The sequence below is a fragment of the Aulonocara stuartgranti genome (genome assembly GCF_965226115.1).
Source record: "Aulonocara stuartgranti genome assembly, chromosome: 8".
Classification (NCBI taxonomy): domain Eukaryota; kingdom Metazoa; phylum Chordata; class Actinopteri; order Cichliformes; family Cichlidae; genus Aulonocara; species Aulonocara stuartgranti.
Genome location: NC_138959.1, coordinates 18,781,571 through 18,796,895, shown reverse-complemented (window position 1 = coordinate 18,796,895; position 15,325 = coordinate 18,781,571). Strand labels below are relative to the sequence as shown.

The 15,325-nt window shown below is 40.7% G+C and overlaps 1 protein-coding gene and 3 long non-coding RNA genes across 14 annotated transcripts; 2 read left to right on the top strand and 2 right to left on the bottom strand.

The window, feature by feature from the left end:
* Positions 1–1,906: 1,906 nt before the first annotated feature.
* LOC309712351 lies at positions 1,907–2,205 on the bottom strand. Its single transcript, XR_014278266.1, has 2 exons — positions 2,052–2,205; positions 1,907–1,961 (listed from the first exon to the last, which is right to left on the bottom strand). It is a non-coding gene; the product is annotated as an uncharacterized lncRNA (long non-coding RNA).
* An 89-nt stretch (positions 2,206–2,294) lies between these two features.
* On the top strand, positions 2,295–6,505 carry LOC309713024 (uncharacterized protein). 7 transcript variants are annotated; one of them, XM_082544352.1, is made up of 3 exons: positions 2,295–3,004; positions 4,992–5,036; positions 5,129–6,505. In XM_082544352.1, the coding sequence occupies exons 2-3, from the start codon at positions 4,997–4,999 to the stop codon at positions 5,869–5,871; spliced, it is 783 nt and encodes a 260-aa protein (XP_082400478.1). In that variant the 5' UTR covers positions 2,295–3,004; positions 4,992–4,996; the 3' UTR covers positions 5,872–6,505. The 7 variants fall into 7 exon arrangements, with proteins under 7 accessions (XP_082400478.1, XP_082400474.1, XP_082400477.1 ...); XM_082544348.1 differs by having other exon boundaries at positions 3,551–5,036; XM_082544351.1 differs by having other exon boundaries at positions 2,295–3,032.
* A 38-nt stretch (positions 6,506–6,543) lies between these two features.
* LOC309713026 lies at positions 6,544–8,939 on the bottom strand. Of its 5 annotated transcripts, none has more exons than XR_014278464.1 (4): positions 8,879–8,939; positions 8,512–8,614; positions 8,267–8,358; positions 6,544–7,099 (listed from the first exon to the last, which is right to left on the bottom strand). It is a non-coding gene; the product is annotated as an uncharacterized lncRNA (long non-coding RNA). The 5 variants fall into 5 exon arrangements; XR_014278465.1 differs by having other exon boundaries at positions 8,493–8,614; positions 8,829–8,918; XR_014278466.1 differs by having other exon boundaries at positions 8,829–8,918.
* An 825-nt stretch (positions 8,940–9,764) lies between these two features.
* Positions 9,765–14,390, top strand: LOC309713027. The gene is made up of 5 exons (XR_014278469.1): positions 9,765–9,855; positions 9,939–10,069; positions 10,564–11,015; positions 14,019–14,063; positions 14,156–14,390. It is a non-coding gene; the product is annotated as an uncharacterized lncRNA (long non-coding RNA).
* The last annotated feature ends 935 nt before the right edge of the window (positions 14,391–15,325 follow it).

The following is a 15,325-nucleotide window of genomic DNA, read 5'->3' as shown; positions in this document are numbered from 1 at the left end:
AAATATACTAGTGCTAAACAAGGAAATAAAAATTAAATATGCCTAGGTTTTGACAAAAACTAACAATATGTAGTTTGGTCTTTAAGTTTTTGAATAGAGGCATTTGTTATTTTGTGGGTTTACCTGTGCACGCCACTACTCAGTAGATTCAATTCAAACTATATGACTGAAGTGCAGACTTTCAGCTTTAATTCAAATGAATATGACATTAGCTGGCTTTTATATAAGTAACCAGACAAACTAACGATTTAAGATATAAGGACTGTTTTTAATACTTGGATGAAAATCCTTTCCCCGATTCCATTGCCAAACAGCTGCTGCTTATTTGTGGGTTACTCTCTCAGTTTTGTCTTCAGCAACTAAAAAGCAGCTCTGTTAAGTTGAGATCAGAGCTTTGGGGGTGCTGAGCACCCAGAGAGCTGCCCATCCAGGCAAGGTAAACTGTACTCGTCACGATGAGACTTCTTCCCTGTCTCTGTCGGTCCCTGCATCCTTAAATGTCTCCAGATGTCCCGAGTTCCCTCTGACTGTCTCCTTGGTGCATTTAAACCCCTGTTCCTCCCTGTCCTCGTCATCTGTTGTATTCATCTCCATTATCAGTCATAATTTTACCATCTCTGTGCAAGTCTGCAAATTTCTTTATTAAATCATAAGATTCTTAAATTCATCAAGTCTCTCTGTGCCTGGGTCCTCGTCACAAAACATGACATCACTGTTTTGTACATTTTAACAATTTAATCCCACATTTTTTGAAAAGATGTAAGAAAACCATCAAATGTGATAAAGGTTATTTAAATGCTGCTAAAGAAGAATGGATTGGAAATTTAAAAAAAACAAACAACATATCCTAACCTTAATTACTGCGGGAGAATAATGAATGATGCTCATAGTGAGTAAAAAGTAAACTGAGTGCATTTTTTGGACAGAGATTCACTTTTAAAGTGTGTGTTTAATATAATACAGATACATAAAAAACACTCCAAACTGTACAAAATATTATTTAAAAAATTACAAAAATGGAGACACCTTGGCCTTTGGTACAATGTATGAAAAGATGTTTACTGCAGATACTACTATGGCTCTGCAGATTTGTTCTTTTCTTTTATCCTATGTCGCCTCACCTTGAGGTTGGTAAATCTGTCTATCACATTTTGGTGGTCAAGTCTCTCAAGCATCTCTTTCTCAACTGACATCACAGCCAGGTGCTGGAGTCTGCTTTGACCCATGGTCCTTCTCAGCCAGGTATGGAGCTGACTCAAGTCACTAAAAGACCTCTCACAGCTACAGCTGCTAACTGGGTTTGTTAGGGCAACCTGAATAACAGTTTTCAGTGTGGGGAAGATCTGATTATCCAGAAGATTGTACAATGTTAACATATCTGGAATGGCACCAGCCTCACTCTTGAGCTTCAAAAAGTTTTTGGCAACTGTGACTTCCTCTGACTGAAGTTCAACATGGTAATGCAGTGCCAGGCCAGGGCTGACAACCCACTTTGTTTTGCAGATTCTGTACAGCAGAACACAACTTCCAGATTGTACGAGTAAAATTAGTTGGTTTTTTCTTTGCCAGTTTAACAGTTTGTGTTGTGCCTGTTAGTACTCCCTGTCTGTTTTCTTACCTGGTTCTTCCTGACCTTGTACTTTCTCCTCATGTTCTCCTCTTTCCTCTCTCCCTCTTTTGACTGACTATCATACACAAATAGATTGTATTCAATTAGATTAAAAAATACTATTAAGATCACTAATAAAAAAAGTCCTCTCTCAGTTTCCTTTTAACCAAAAGGCAAATAACCAAACCACATGTACATCTAATAAAGGACATAAATATTGAAACACTGATCCAACATTATCCTTTATTGATGGATCATTTGATTTCACACTTTTACCTGAATGTGGCTACTTTAAAAAAAAGAAGAAGAAAGAAAACACTTCCTCATATCCATTATGAACCTGGCTGCCTCTCTGTACACGCACGCACGCACGCACGCACGCACGCACACACACACACACACACACACGCGCGCGCGCGCGCGCACACACACACACACACACACACACACACACACACACCATATAGTGCTACATAGGGGGTATGCTGAAAATAGAGGGTGATAAACTGGGAAGGTGAAAACTAGTGAGTGAGTGACAATGAAAAGGCAGTTTTCATACCGCTGTAGCTATAATGGAGCAGACTAACAGCACTAATGTTTCTATTGTTGTCCTCTTCTATTTCATATTGTGCTGAGTGAGCGTGCCATCAGCCTGACCAATAAGAGCCAAGAGTTGCAGTGATAGGCAGGCTGAACCAGCAAATAGCCAGAAACAACTGGTCAGTGCAGCACCGCCTCAGGTACCACATACAGATTTTAACTGGCTTCTGACTTTGTGTGGTGTGGAGTATGCTAGATTTTATATAAATATGGATGAGATTAGCTGGGGATGAACAAAATCTCCTTCAGCAACTATTAAATAGCCAGAAGGGGCCAGACAGTCAATATATTAATTCAGCGTTCCTACAGAACAGACCGTAAAGCATTCCCAAAAAGTCAAAACAATTATTTTAGCAGCTGATTTCTGTACTTAAAAAAACCCCAAACAAACATTTATTATAGCTCTATTATGTAGGTAATGTAGGAGACGTGGACACAAATACACAGAGGGTTAACGAGGGAAGTGGGAGCACACGGGGAACACAGGCGACACTGATAATCATAACGAGACACGGCAGGAGTAACACAACACTGACGGGAGACTATCAAAGTAAAACAGGAAGCACACAGAGACGCAGACCAGATTGGAAGAGAACACAGACATAGCGGGCTGGGAAAACATGGAATAAAACACAAGGAGGAGAAACGAGGCATGGGGGCTGGCAGATACACAGAGGGGGCACACAGGGGGTAAAGTCACGAGGGGAAATCAAATAAGCAACATCTTAACAGAACAACCGAGGGACCCTAAAGCTGACATCAAACAACAACAATACAAGACACACAAAAAACCAGGTAGAAGTCCCAGGACCATGACATGCAGGTGGTTACATATGGTTAAAATGATTCAAATGCACTAAGTATGCATGTTTTTCATATCAATACAGTCCATAACTTGATTACTGTCTGTAGCCCACATGATTAAACACTTTAGTTACATAAAACATGTGAGGTTAGATTTTATCTACTGTATAGCCTGTATAGTAAATTAATATGTAGCCCAATAAGTATAAAATCCAGAAAGCTACACAACATGGGACGGTTCATTTACAAACACAGTTCTAACTTGAGTTTCACACAGTTTTTATTAGAAAACAATCAAATTGTTAAATGCTTCAAGTACACAAAATGTCAGAAATCTGCACCGTCATGAACAGAAATTTAAACCTAATTTTTCGTGATTTGTTGATTAACCCTCCGAGGTCTAAATCCCACGTTGTGCACATCAACATCACAGATTTGTACAAATAAAATTTATAACAAAGACATGTTAAATATTAAGCACTGGAAACAGCTTGTTGTTTTGTTGCCATAGCGTTTTGTTTTGTCTCCATTTAAAAGATATCAAAATCTGAGCAAACAACTTGATGTCAAAAGAATCTCTGCACATTCCGCAGTCTTTGCTGCTAAAGTGACATCACAGCATTTAAGCATGTTTGAATGAAAACATCAGCATATGAACACAAAACTGAAGAGACACTGCAACCGAATGAAAGCAGACCACTATTTAGTGACATTTGGACGTTTCCCTGAGGATTAACTGCTGTGTAATCTACCAAGAACTAAAGTAAGCTCAAATTTCAGTTTATAAACTCAAGATCATTTACTTAAATATATAAAGCCTGATTTCCCTGCTTGCCAGGACAGTATTTATGTACTTTACATTGTGCAAGACTAGACTATATTTTCCATCATAGAGAGGATGATGTGGATCTATTATTCAGGAAAACAAATGAAGACTTAACTATTTGTCAGCTGATGTAATATTTGACAAATGATACATAAATTAGAAAATGTTCTTAATCATATCTTAGAGTGACAGAAGCTCTTTTTAACACGATTATTTCTCAGATTATTTTGTTCATTTAGGAAAATAGAGAAGACGTAAGTTTTGTTCTCAAACAAACTATTAGAATTTCTGAGAAACTGAGCCTACGTGCACATGTACACGGCTATTTTTGAAAGCGCAGCTTTGTCTCTGCATTTGGGCCTTTCGTCCACACCTAAACAGCAGATTGAGTCACTGAAAGGTGAGATTTTTAAAAAGCACGTTTTTGTGTTCAGGTGTGGACGAGGAAAACGGACATTTACTCAGGCAATGTCAAAAGTGTGCGCCGCTGTTGAAGTCACGCTGTGGCCACGTTATTGTTTACATGAGATCAATTTCTACAATGGCAGATGTAGACAACATACTGTGTCTGTTAATCTTAGTATCTGCAGTTTTTACACGCTTACATCAGACGTGGATTCTACATTCAACACAGACGCTCTCCCAACCCAAATCCTGACGTCGGTTTGGAAGAAATGTAATTTAAAAAAATGACATTTATGTATGCTGTATGCATTTAGTCCATTCCAAAGTTGTGAGTCTGTCTTTAGTTATTAACATTTGAAACGATGAAGGCACGTGAAAGTAACACAAAATTAGCTGCTTTTCCAGAAAAAGACAAAAACTTCTCAGAAGTACGTAAGGTTTTATGAGGTTTTCCCACCCAGGCTTCTAGACTTCTGATTGGCCAACATTTCTACACGGTTAAGATTTGGCGTGTTCTTGACAGCGTTTCACTTTGTTTTTAGTGTTTAGATGTGGAAGGAGATATTTTTTCAAAACTGCACATGTGGACTGGATTTTTTTTTTTTTTAAACGAAAAAGGAAAATTGTCCGTTTTCAAACATAGCCGTGTACGTTTGGACGCAGCCTAAAGTCATCACAAAAAAAGCAAATTCTCTGAACATTCTGGGTTGAGGTTTAGTGATCATTGTTGTTTTGTGTTCCTTGTAGTCAAAATGAGTGCAAGTGGAGACGGACCACAAAATAACCAAAACGGTAAGCACATGTACTCAGTCTTGAAATTGATGAAAAACAGATTTTCAGCAGATAGTTATGGATGTTAATTAAAAGATTTAATGATCTTGCAGGCCAACAGGTTAACCCACGAATGTTGGCAAATGGAGATCAGGAACCTGCTAATGGCTTCCTGAACGATCTGTATCTCGCTCTCTGTGATTGTTGTTGCTTTCTACATGAGCTAATAGCTTCAGTACTGGCACAATATGACAATTACCTTTATGGGGACGAAGACGATGACGACGACGACGACGACGATGACGATGACGACGACGACGACGACGATGACGATGACGACGACAACGACGATGACGGCGACGACGATGACGGCGACAACGATGACGACGACGACGATGACGGCGGCGACGGCGACGGCAACGATGACGATGACGACGACGACGACGACGATGTTCAAAATATTCATGTGAGGGACAATAATGCCAATGGTGACAACGATGAACAGCACGGGGATGCTGTGGTTGTGATCATTTTCAATGTTGGTGGCATTGAAAATGAGGAGGCATTTGAAGGCCGCATGGATGGTCGCCAGTACATCCCAGAAGAGGACCCTCAGCCAGGTGTTTCCAGGAAGAGGTCTAGAGAGAGGGATGAAGAAGATTTAGGAGCAAACAAAAGAATGAGATGGAGCGATGATGACTCTGAAGTATTTGAAGATGCGCACGAAGAGCTTGAACACGAAACTGGAGGCTCGAGGAAGCGTTCCCGAGAGGATTTTGAGCAAGAAGAGGAATACTTGCCTGTGTGCAAACTTCAGAGGTGTTCAATTGAGTCGACCAGCAGCAATGAAGACTAAGACTACTTCGACGGGTTTTTTCAGTATCCTTTCAGTAATCTGATGGCCTACTCAGGTGATCCTGAATCCTCTATGCTGCAATAAGCTGGGCATACACTGTGCTGCGATTTTTCAGTCGCGTTATTCGGCTCCTGATCAAACTGTAGGATTGACTCGCAGGGGTGAGAAGTTTGATCAAGGCCAAACTCGGGACGATCCCCAAAACGATCGCACGACTGAAAAATCGGCTCAAAATGGGCCAAAAATCGCACAGTGTATGCCCAGCATTAGGCTGCCGGGGGATTCCCATGATGCACTGGGTGTTTCTTCTTCACCCACTATGTTTAATAGACCTCTGCACTGAATGGTACTTGTTATTAACCTCTGTCTCTGTTCCATGTCTTTATACTATTTTCCTTGCCCCTCCCCAACCGGTCGCAGCAGATGGCCGCCCCTCCCTGAGCCTGGTTCTGCTGGAGGTTTCTTCCTGTTAAAAGGGAGTTTTTCCTTCCCACTGTCGCCAAAGTGCTTGCTCATAGGGGGTCATATGATTGTTGGGGTTTTCTTTGTAAGTATATCTTACAATATAAAGCGCCTTCAGGTGACTGTTGCTGTCATTTGGCGCTCTTTAAATAAAATTGAATTGAAAATTAAATAGATGTCACTGTGATGATTTCTTCCCTGCGTAGAAAGCTTAGACCCAAATGCAGATTCAATGCACATGGTTAAACTATTTATGAGACTTTAGAGAGGGAATGGAGAACGTGGCTCGAGCTAGGAGTGTCAGCAGACAGCAGGAACCAGAGGAAAAGCTATCGAGAGACTGAACACCTGGCTCCTGATGGGAACAATCCAACGGGAATTCTGCAACAGAGGGAGAAGAAGTTGCTGGACGGGTAAGGGAGTTTGAGGGTAGGATGAGTACGTTGGCAGAGGAGACCTAAACACAGGGAAAACAAGGTTAAACACAGGGAAGGAGCACGCCAGAACTGGAGCAGAGGGGAAGCCTAGTTACCACTGGAGATGGCAGAACAAACTGGCGAGGAGTAGCAGGCAGCGCTGGTTTAAGAAGCCCTCCTGCTGATTGTTTGCAGATGAGGCCCAGGTGAGATGCTGGAAACTCCACCTCTGAAGTGTGGACACAGTATCCCCATTCCAAGTGGAAAAGCCCCTCAGACACTTCCATGGTGCATGACAAGAAGGATGAGAAAGCATTCATGGTCCATCCATCCCTCCGTCAGCGTAATGCCTAAAAGTTTATTCAGATGTAAATGTATTACATTTTTAAATAAAGATCATCAGTGTTTTTAATGACGCTGCAGTTCATTCATGTGTCTCTATTGGACAGTGTTGTAGAAGTTACAGAAGACAGGAATCAGTTCCAGCTTGGCCTGACATTTGATCACTAGTGATGTGTGATACCACTGATTTCCTTTCCGATCCCATACCACGTAAAATTCAGGGTGGTATCGACGATACTGCTCCGATACTTTGTACAAAAACTTTACTCTTTTATTGTATCTCAAATTATAGCGTCATAATCATTACAGGACATCAGATTACTTGTTCTTATCACTTAATAATGCAGAATTCATCATATAGAAATCAAAAACCTGAAGTTGTGCACTATGTGAACACCTTGCCTGCCTGCAGCACTAAAGGACTCCCTGAGAGACGTCTGTCTCACCCTAGCAGCACCCGTCCTTCTCCTCCTCTTCAGTTTGCCTCAACATAAGCTCGTCATATTCTGTGATATGATTTACTTTGAGGTGTTTGACAAGGTTAGTGGTGTTGCCACAACACCTCACTTTCTTGCCACATGTATCGCAAACCACGTCTGGGCTGTTTGTGGATGTAAAATACGTGCGCACATGACTCCAGTTACGCTCAGCCATTGTTGTGAGTGCGCACGCCACAGGCTGCCACACATTTATACAGCCGTATTTCACACATGACTATAAAAGGCGGAAGAGGGAGTAGTTCTTTCCAATGTAGACAATCTGAATGATAGTTTCTTTCCACTGTGTTCCTGTTAATGAAAAACTACAATTTACCCCAAAATGATTCAAATATCGATATTTTAATGTGGAAACCTTCTGTTTCCACATCTGGACTTTCTGTTGCTGCCCACGCGGGTGAAACTTTCTTTGAAGTGGCTCATTGAAGTTGTAATTGATAATCAATTCCCACACAATGAGAGAATCCAATCAATTTGTTTATCAGGGGAAAGGTGTGATTTCTTAGGACACTGGAGCCTAACATTAACTGGTTTAAAATTAGCTTATTTCCATAAGAAGAAAAACATACTGAGAAAGAGATCACCAAAATATACATGTACAAATGTGAAATAGTCATATGTAGTGTGAAAGAGCTATTTGACATCTTTAAATTCAAAGTAATGTATAAATCCACTTACATAAAACATGAAAAGGCGGCGCAGCGATGCCCATCTCAGCCAGTGTATGATGGTGGGGCAAGATGGCAGCTTCCACAACATGACGCCAGCTCCTATGTATTTTTAGTAGATAAATGATACGTTTATGTATCAATTTGTTGGAAGATGTAATTACACCTTAATTATGTAATTAGAAGCAAAAATGATTTTTTTTAATCAAATCACCTCAAAAAATTACTGTACTTACTTTCTAAATCATTCTTTACCTCTGAAAGGGGTGGCTGTGGCTCAGGAGGTGGAGCAGGTCATCTACTAATCAGATGGTTTTTGGGTCGATCCCTGGCTGCTCCAGACTGCATGCTAACTGTCCTTGGGCAAGACATTAACCCCAAGTCACTCTCTGATGCATTCATCAGAGTATGAATGTGTGTGAATGTTAGGTAGAAAGCACAGAAAAAGGGCTTCTATGAACAGGTGTGAATGAGGCAACCTGTATAGAGCGCTTTGAATGTTCAGGTAGAGTAGAAAAGCACTGTAAAAATTTCTCTGTGTTGATTTCTTTTGGACCTCAAACATTACTCACCTTGTTGCAGGTTTCTTTATTAATGCTGAAAACCCAGAATGGAAACTGACCTTACTGCTTCCTTCCTTTCCAAACTATTGCGGCTCCTCCAACCAACGGCCGCGGCAGGCTAAACATGAGGACACAGATGACGTGCAACAGTAAACACATGAGATACACCTCTGTACTATTTGCTACTTTTATTCCACATACAACTGTCCACTGTACAAATCGGCACACGGCCTCAAACCATTAAACAAATGCACAGACTGCACAAATAACTGCACCATTTACTATGCCAAATTTCAACATTGGCCTATTGCATAACTTAGTGCAGAAGTATACATAAACCAAAAGATGCATCAAAATGATTCAAGCTGCGCTCAAGCTGCAGTCAACAGAAGGTTTCGCCTCATGCTCACCCTACCTTTCTGCTCATTAACATCAGGTGCCGTGAACAGGTGAGTGCAACCACATTTATCACACCCATTAAATCCTTTTATCTCATTGTGTTTGAATAATTGTAATTCCTTCTACTGGGATCTCAGCCAGAAGTCCATCTTTCACCTCCAGCTCATTTAAATCTCAGCTGCCAGACTTATAACAAATTCAAAGAAATAAATCATCATTCTCCTCCTCACAACCTTTTGGGTATACGATACATGGGTACAAGCCTTGTTACAGATTTGGTCACTTTTTATGAACCAAGTCACTGCCTGCATTCTGCACATCAGACACTCTTAGCTGTCTGTGCAGCCTGGCTCAATGCAAAAAGAAAACAAACCGTTTCGTGTTTTAACTCTTTGAACTTTTCTTTTGTGTTTTTAACTAAGATTTTATTGTGTTCTTTAACACACTTTGTAACTGTTTTGAAAGTGCTAGGCAAATTAACTGTTAACTATTACTGTTATTATTGTTATTGACAGTCTGGAGCTTTGGCAGTATGGAAGGTGGATGCGAGAGGGAGACTTCATGGAAACCACCTTGTAAAACATGAATACAAGAAACCTTTAACTTGCTGCATCTTCAGACCGTCCACACCTGGAGAGTAAGCAGCCTTCGAAGTCCCATATCAAGTGGAAGAGTATGACATTTTTTTAATCAAATACTATTTTTTGTATTTTATTATAGTGATGTGGCAATGCTAGCTCGAGCATCTGTGAGAGGAGATGAGCGTGCGCTGGACAAGTTTAGCTGGAAGGGGGCACCTCTGAAGATGGGGCCACAGGAGGGACTTGGATTCTTTATCTGCACTGCAGATGGTAGGAGTTTGTGATTCCTGTTGGAGTTTGGAAAATTAAATAATTTGTTATTTTCAATGCATTTGACCATACTTTCTTTAAGACACAATTTGTTTTTTCATTGCCTTGTATAATTTTGTCTGAGGCCAGCAGTCTTCTGCAGTCACAGCCCTCAATGTATAAAGGCTGTTTATTTTATTTGTTTGTTCTGTAAATTGCATTGATGATACTTTGCTTTATTTTTGAACAGTTACGAAGAACAGTATGAGAAAAGTATTCATGGTTTTAGAAAGTCTGATTAATCCAGCAGACTTGTTGAAAATTATATCAAAAGTGTATTTTGCCTCTGTGAAGCAGTAATCCTGTGGGAGTCTCCAGAAAGGGGAAAATACAACAAGCTATAATGCTATTGATCCAGAATCCAGTCTGATCTTTAATAAATATGAACACTTTGTGGTTTGAGCTGTCAGATATTCCACTTATTTCATCTTTAATCCCATGTCTTATGCATATAGGTAAAGTCCATAGTGTGGATGAGTATTGTAAGACGAGTGTCCTTCTCAGTGTGGAGGGCTCCATCAAGAAACTTCTCTACATGCTACGTGCTACATAACTATGTTTTGTCTCTTGATGAGACTCTGGGATATGAGAGGGGAGAGATGATCAACTGTGTTTCATACTGTGCAGGCAAAGGCAAAAGTTTGCACAGAATTGTAAATGAAAAGAAGCTTTTTCTTTCCCATCACCATATTCCTGAATGTTTCCAAATGCATAGGTTAAAAAAAAAAAACTCGTTGCTTTTTTAAAAATTCTGCAACACTCAGAAATCCTAGCAGCTGGCACCACCAATGGACGCATAGCAATGTGGAGGATGGTGGTGCAGTCGGGTAGCAGTAGAGGTGACACTAAGCCCCAGTGGAAACTGCAGACACCAACAGAAATTGGAGGAAATGTCACTCAGCTACAGGTAATGTCTTGACCAGCATTAGTACATTACTTTCGTTTGGTTTAATTACACTTTTATTTTAACTGGAGATTGACAGTAACAACACTGTTTTTCTTTGAGCCAAAATTTCATTGAAGGAAATTTCAATGCAGCTTTGATGCTGGATGGAGACAGCAACGCATTTTAAAACCCTGACTTGGACTGTGGGAATCAAGTCTTTACAATACGCACACAAACACACACACACACACACACACACACACACACACACACACACACACACACACACACCAGCCTGACCAATAAGAGCCAAGAGTTGCAGTGATAGGCAGGCTGAACCAGCAAATAGCCAGAAACAACTGGTCAGTGCAGCACCGCCTCAGGTACCACATACAGATTTTAACTGGCTTCTGACTTTGTGTGGTGTGGAGTATGCTAGATTTTATATAAATATGGATGAGATTAGCTGGGGATGAACAAAATCTCCTTCAGCAACTATTAAATAGCCAGAAGGGGCCAGACAGTCAATATATTAATTCAGCGTTCCTACAGAACAGACCGTAAAGCATTCCCAAAAAGTCAAAACAATTATTTTAGCAGCTGATTTCTGTACTTAAAAAAACCCCAAACAAACATTTATTATAGCTCTATTATGTAGGTAATGTAGGAGACGTGGAGACAAATACACAGAGGGTTAACGAGGGAAGTGGGAGCACACGGGGAACACAGGCGACACTGATAATCATAACGAGACACGGCAGGAGTAACACAACACTGACGGGAGACTATCAAAGTAAAACAGGAAGCACACAGAGACGCAGACCAGATTGGAAGAGAACACAGACATAGCGGGCTGGGAAAACATGGAATAAAACACAAGGAGGAGAAACGAGGCATGGGGGCTGGCAGGTACACAGAGGGGGCACACAGGGGGTAAAGTCACGAGGGGAAATCAAATAAGCAACATCTTAACAGAACAACCGAGGGACCCTAAAGCTGACATCAAACAACAACAATACAAGACACACAAAAAACCAGGTAGAAGTCCCAGGACCATGACATGCAGGTGGTTACATATGGTTAAAATGATTCAAATGCACTAAGTATGCATGTTTTTCATATCAATATAGTCCATAACTTGATTACTGTCTGTAGCCCACATGATTAAACACTTTAGTTACATAAAACATGTGAGGTTAGATTTTATCTACTGTATAGCCTGTATAGTAAATTAATATGTAGCCCAATAAGTATAAAATCCAGAAAGCTACACAACATGGGGCGGTTCATTTACAAACACAGTTCTAACTTGAGTTTCACACAGTTTTTATTAGAAAACAATCAAATTGTTAAATGCTTCAAGTACACAAAATGTCAGAAATCTGCACCGTCATGAACAGAAATTTAAACCTAATTTTTCGTGATTTGTTGATTAACCCTCCGAGGTCTAAATCCCACGTTGTGCACATCAACATCACAGATTTGTACAAATAAAATTTATAACAAAGACATGTTAAATATTAAGCACTGGAAACAGCTTGTTGTTTTGTTGCCATAGCGTTTTGTTTTGTCTCCATTTAAAAGATATCAAAATCTGAGCAAACAACTTGATGTCAAAAGAATCTCTGCACATTCCGCAGTCTTTGCTGCTAAAGTGACATCACAGCATTTAAGCATGTTTGAATGAAAACATCAGCATATGAACACAAAACTGAAGAGACACTGCAACCGAATGAAAGCAGACCACTATTTAGTGACATTTGGACGTTTCCCTGAGGATTAACTGCTGTGTAATCTACCAAGAACTAAAGTAAGCTCAAATTTCAGTTTATAAACTCAAGATCATTTACTTAAATATATAAAGCCTGATTTCCCTGCTTGCCAGGACAGTATTTATGTACTTTACATTGTGCAAGACTAGACTATATTTTCCATCATAGAGAGGATGATGTGGATCTATTATTCAGGAAAACAAATGAAGACTTAACTATTTGTCAGCTGATGTAATATTTGACAAATGATACATAAATTAGAAAATGTTCTTAATCATATCTTAGAGTGACAGAAGCTCTTTTTAACACGATTATTTCTCAGATTATTTTGTTCATTTAGGAAAATAGAGAAGACGTAAGTTTTGTTCTCAAACAAACTATTAGAATTTCTGAGAAACTGAGCCTACGTGCACATGTACACGGCTATTTTTGAAAGCGCAGCTTTGTCTCTGCATTTGGGCCTTTCGTCCACACCTAAACAGCAGATTGAGTCACTGAAAGGTGAGATTTTTAAAAAGCACGTTTTTGTGTTTAGGTGTGGACGAGGAAAACGGACATTTACTCAGGCAATGTCAAAAGTGTGCGCCGCTGTTGAAGTCACGCTGTGGCCACGTTATTGTTTACATGAGATCAATTTCTACAATGGCAGATGTAGACAACATACTGTGTCTGTTAATCTTAGTATCTGCAGTTTTTACACGCTTACATCAGACGTGGATTCTACATTCAACACAGACGCTCTCCCAACCCAAATCCTGACGTCGGTTTGGAAGAAATGTAATTTAAAAAAATGACATTTATGTATGCTGTATGCATTTAGTCCATTCCAAAGTTGTGAGTCTGTCTTTAGTTATTAACATTTGAAACGATGAAGGCACGTGAAAGTGACACAAAATTAGCTGCTTTTCCAGAAAAAGACAAAAACTTCTCAGAAGTACGTAAGGTTTTATGAGGTTTTCCCACCCAGGCTTCTAGACTTCTGATTGGCCAACATTTCTACACGGTTAAGATTTGGCGTGTTCTTGACAGCGTTTCACTTTGTTTTTAGTGTTTAGATGTGGAAGGAGATATTTTTTCAAAACTGCACATGTGGACTGGATTTTTTTTTTTTTAAACGAAAAAGGAAAATTGTCCGTTTTCAAACATAGCCGTGTACGTTTGGACGCAGCCTAAAGTCATCACAAAAAAAGCAAATTCTCTGAACATTCTGGGTTGAGGTTTAGTGATCATTGTTGTTTTGTGTTCCTTGTAGTCAAAATGAGTGCAAGTGGAGACGGACCACAAAATAACCAAAACGGTAAGCACATGTACTCAGTCTTGAAACTGATGAAAAACAGATTTTCAGCAGATAGTTATGGATGTTAATTAAAAGATTTAATGATCTTGCAGGCCAACAGGTTAACCCACGAATGTTGGCAAATGGAGATCAGGAACCTGCTAATGGCTTCCTGAACAATCTGTATCGCGCTCTCCATGAATATTGTTGCTATCTAGATGAGCTAATAGCTTCAGTACTGGCACAATATGACAATTACCTTTACGGGGACGAAGACGATGACGATGACGATGACGACGATGACGACGACGACGATGACGACGACGACGACGACAACGACGATGACGACGACGACGACAACGACAACGACGATGACGACAACGATGACGACGACGACGATGACGACGACGACGATGACGACGACAACGACGATGACGGCGACGACGATGACGGCGACAACGATGACGACGACGACGATGACGGCGGCGACGGCGACGGCAACGATGACGATGACGACGACGACGACGACGACGACGATGTTCAAAATATTCATGTGAGGGACAATAATGCCAATGGTGACAACGATGAACAGCACGGGGATGCTGTGGTTGTGATCATTTTCAATGTTGGTGGCATTGAAAATGAGGAGGCATTTGAAGGCCGCATGGATGGTCGCCAGTACATCCCAGAAGAGGACCCTCAGCCAGGTGTTTCCAGGAAGAGGTCTAGAGAGAGGGATGAAGAAGATTTAGGAGCAAACAAAAGAATGAGATGGAGCGATGATGACTCTGAAGTATTTGAAGATGCGCACGAAGAGCTTGAACATGAAACTGGAGGCTCGAGGAAGCGTTCCCGAGAGGATTTTGAGCAAGAAGAGGAATACTTGCCTGTGTGCAAACTTCAGAGGTGTTCAATTGAGTCGACCAGCAGCAATGAAGACTAAGACTACTTCGACGGGTTTTTTCAGTATCCTTTCAGTAATCTGATGGCCTACTCAGGTGATCCTGAATCCTCTATGCTGCAATAAGCTGGGCATACACTGTGCTGCGATTTTTCAGTCGCGTTATTCGGCTCCTGATCAAACTGTAGGATTGACTCGCAGGGGTGAGAAGTTTGATCAAGGCCAAACTCGGGACGATCCCCAAAACGATCGCACGACTGAAAAATCGGCTCAAAATGGGCCAAAAATCGCACAGTGTATGCCCAGCATTAGGCTGCCGGGGGATTCCCATGATGCACTGGGTGTTTCTTCTTCACCCACTATGTTTAATAGACCTCTCTGC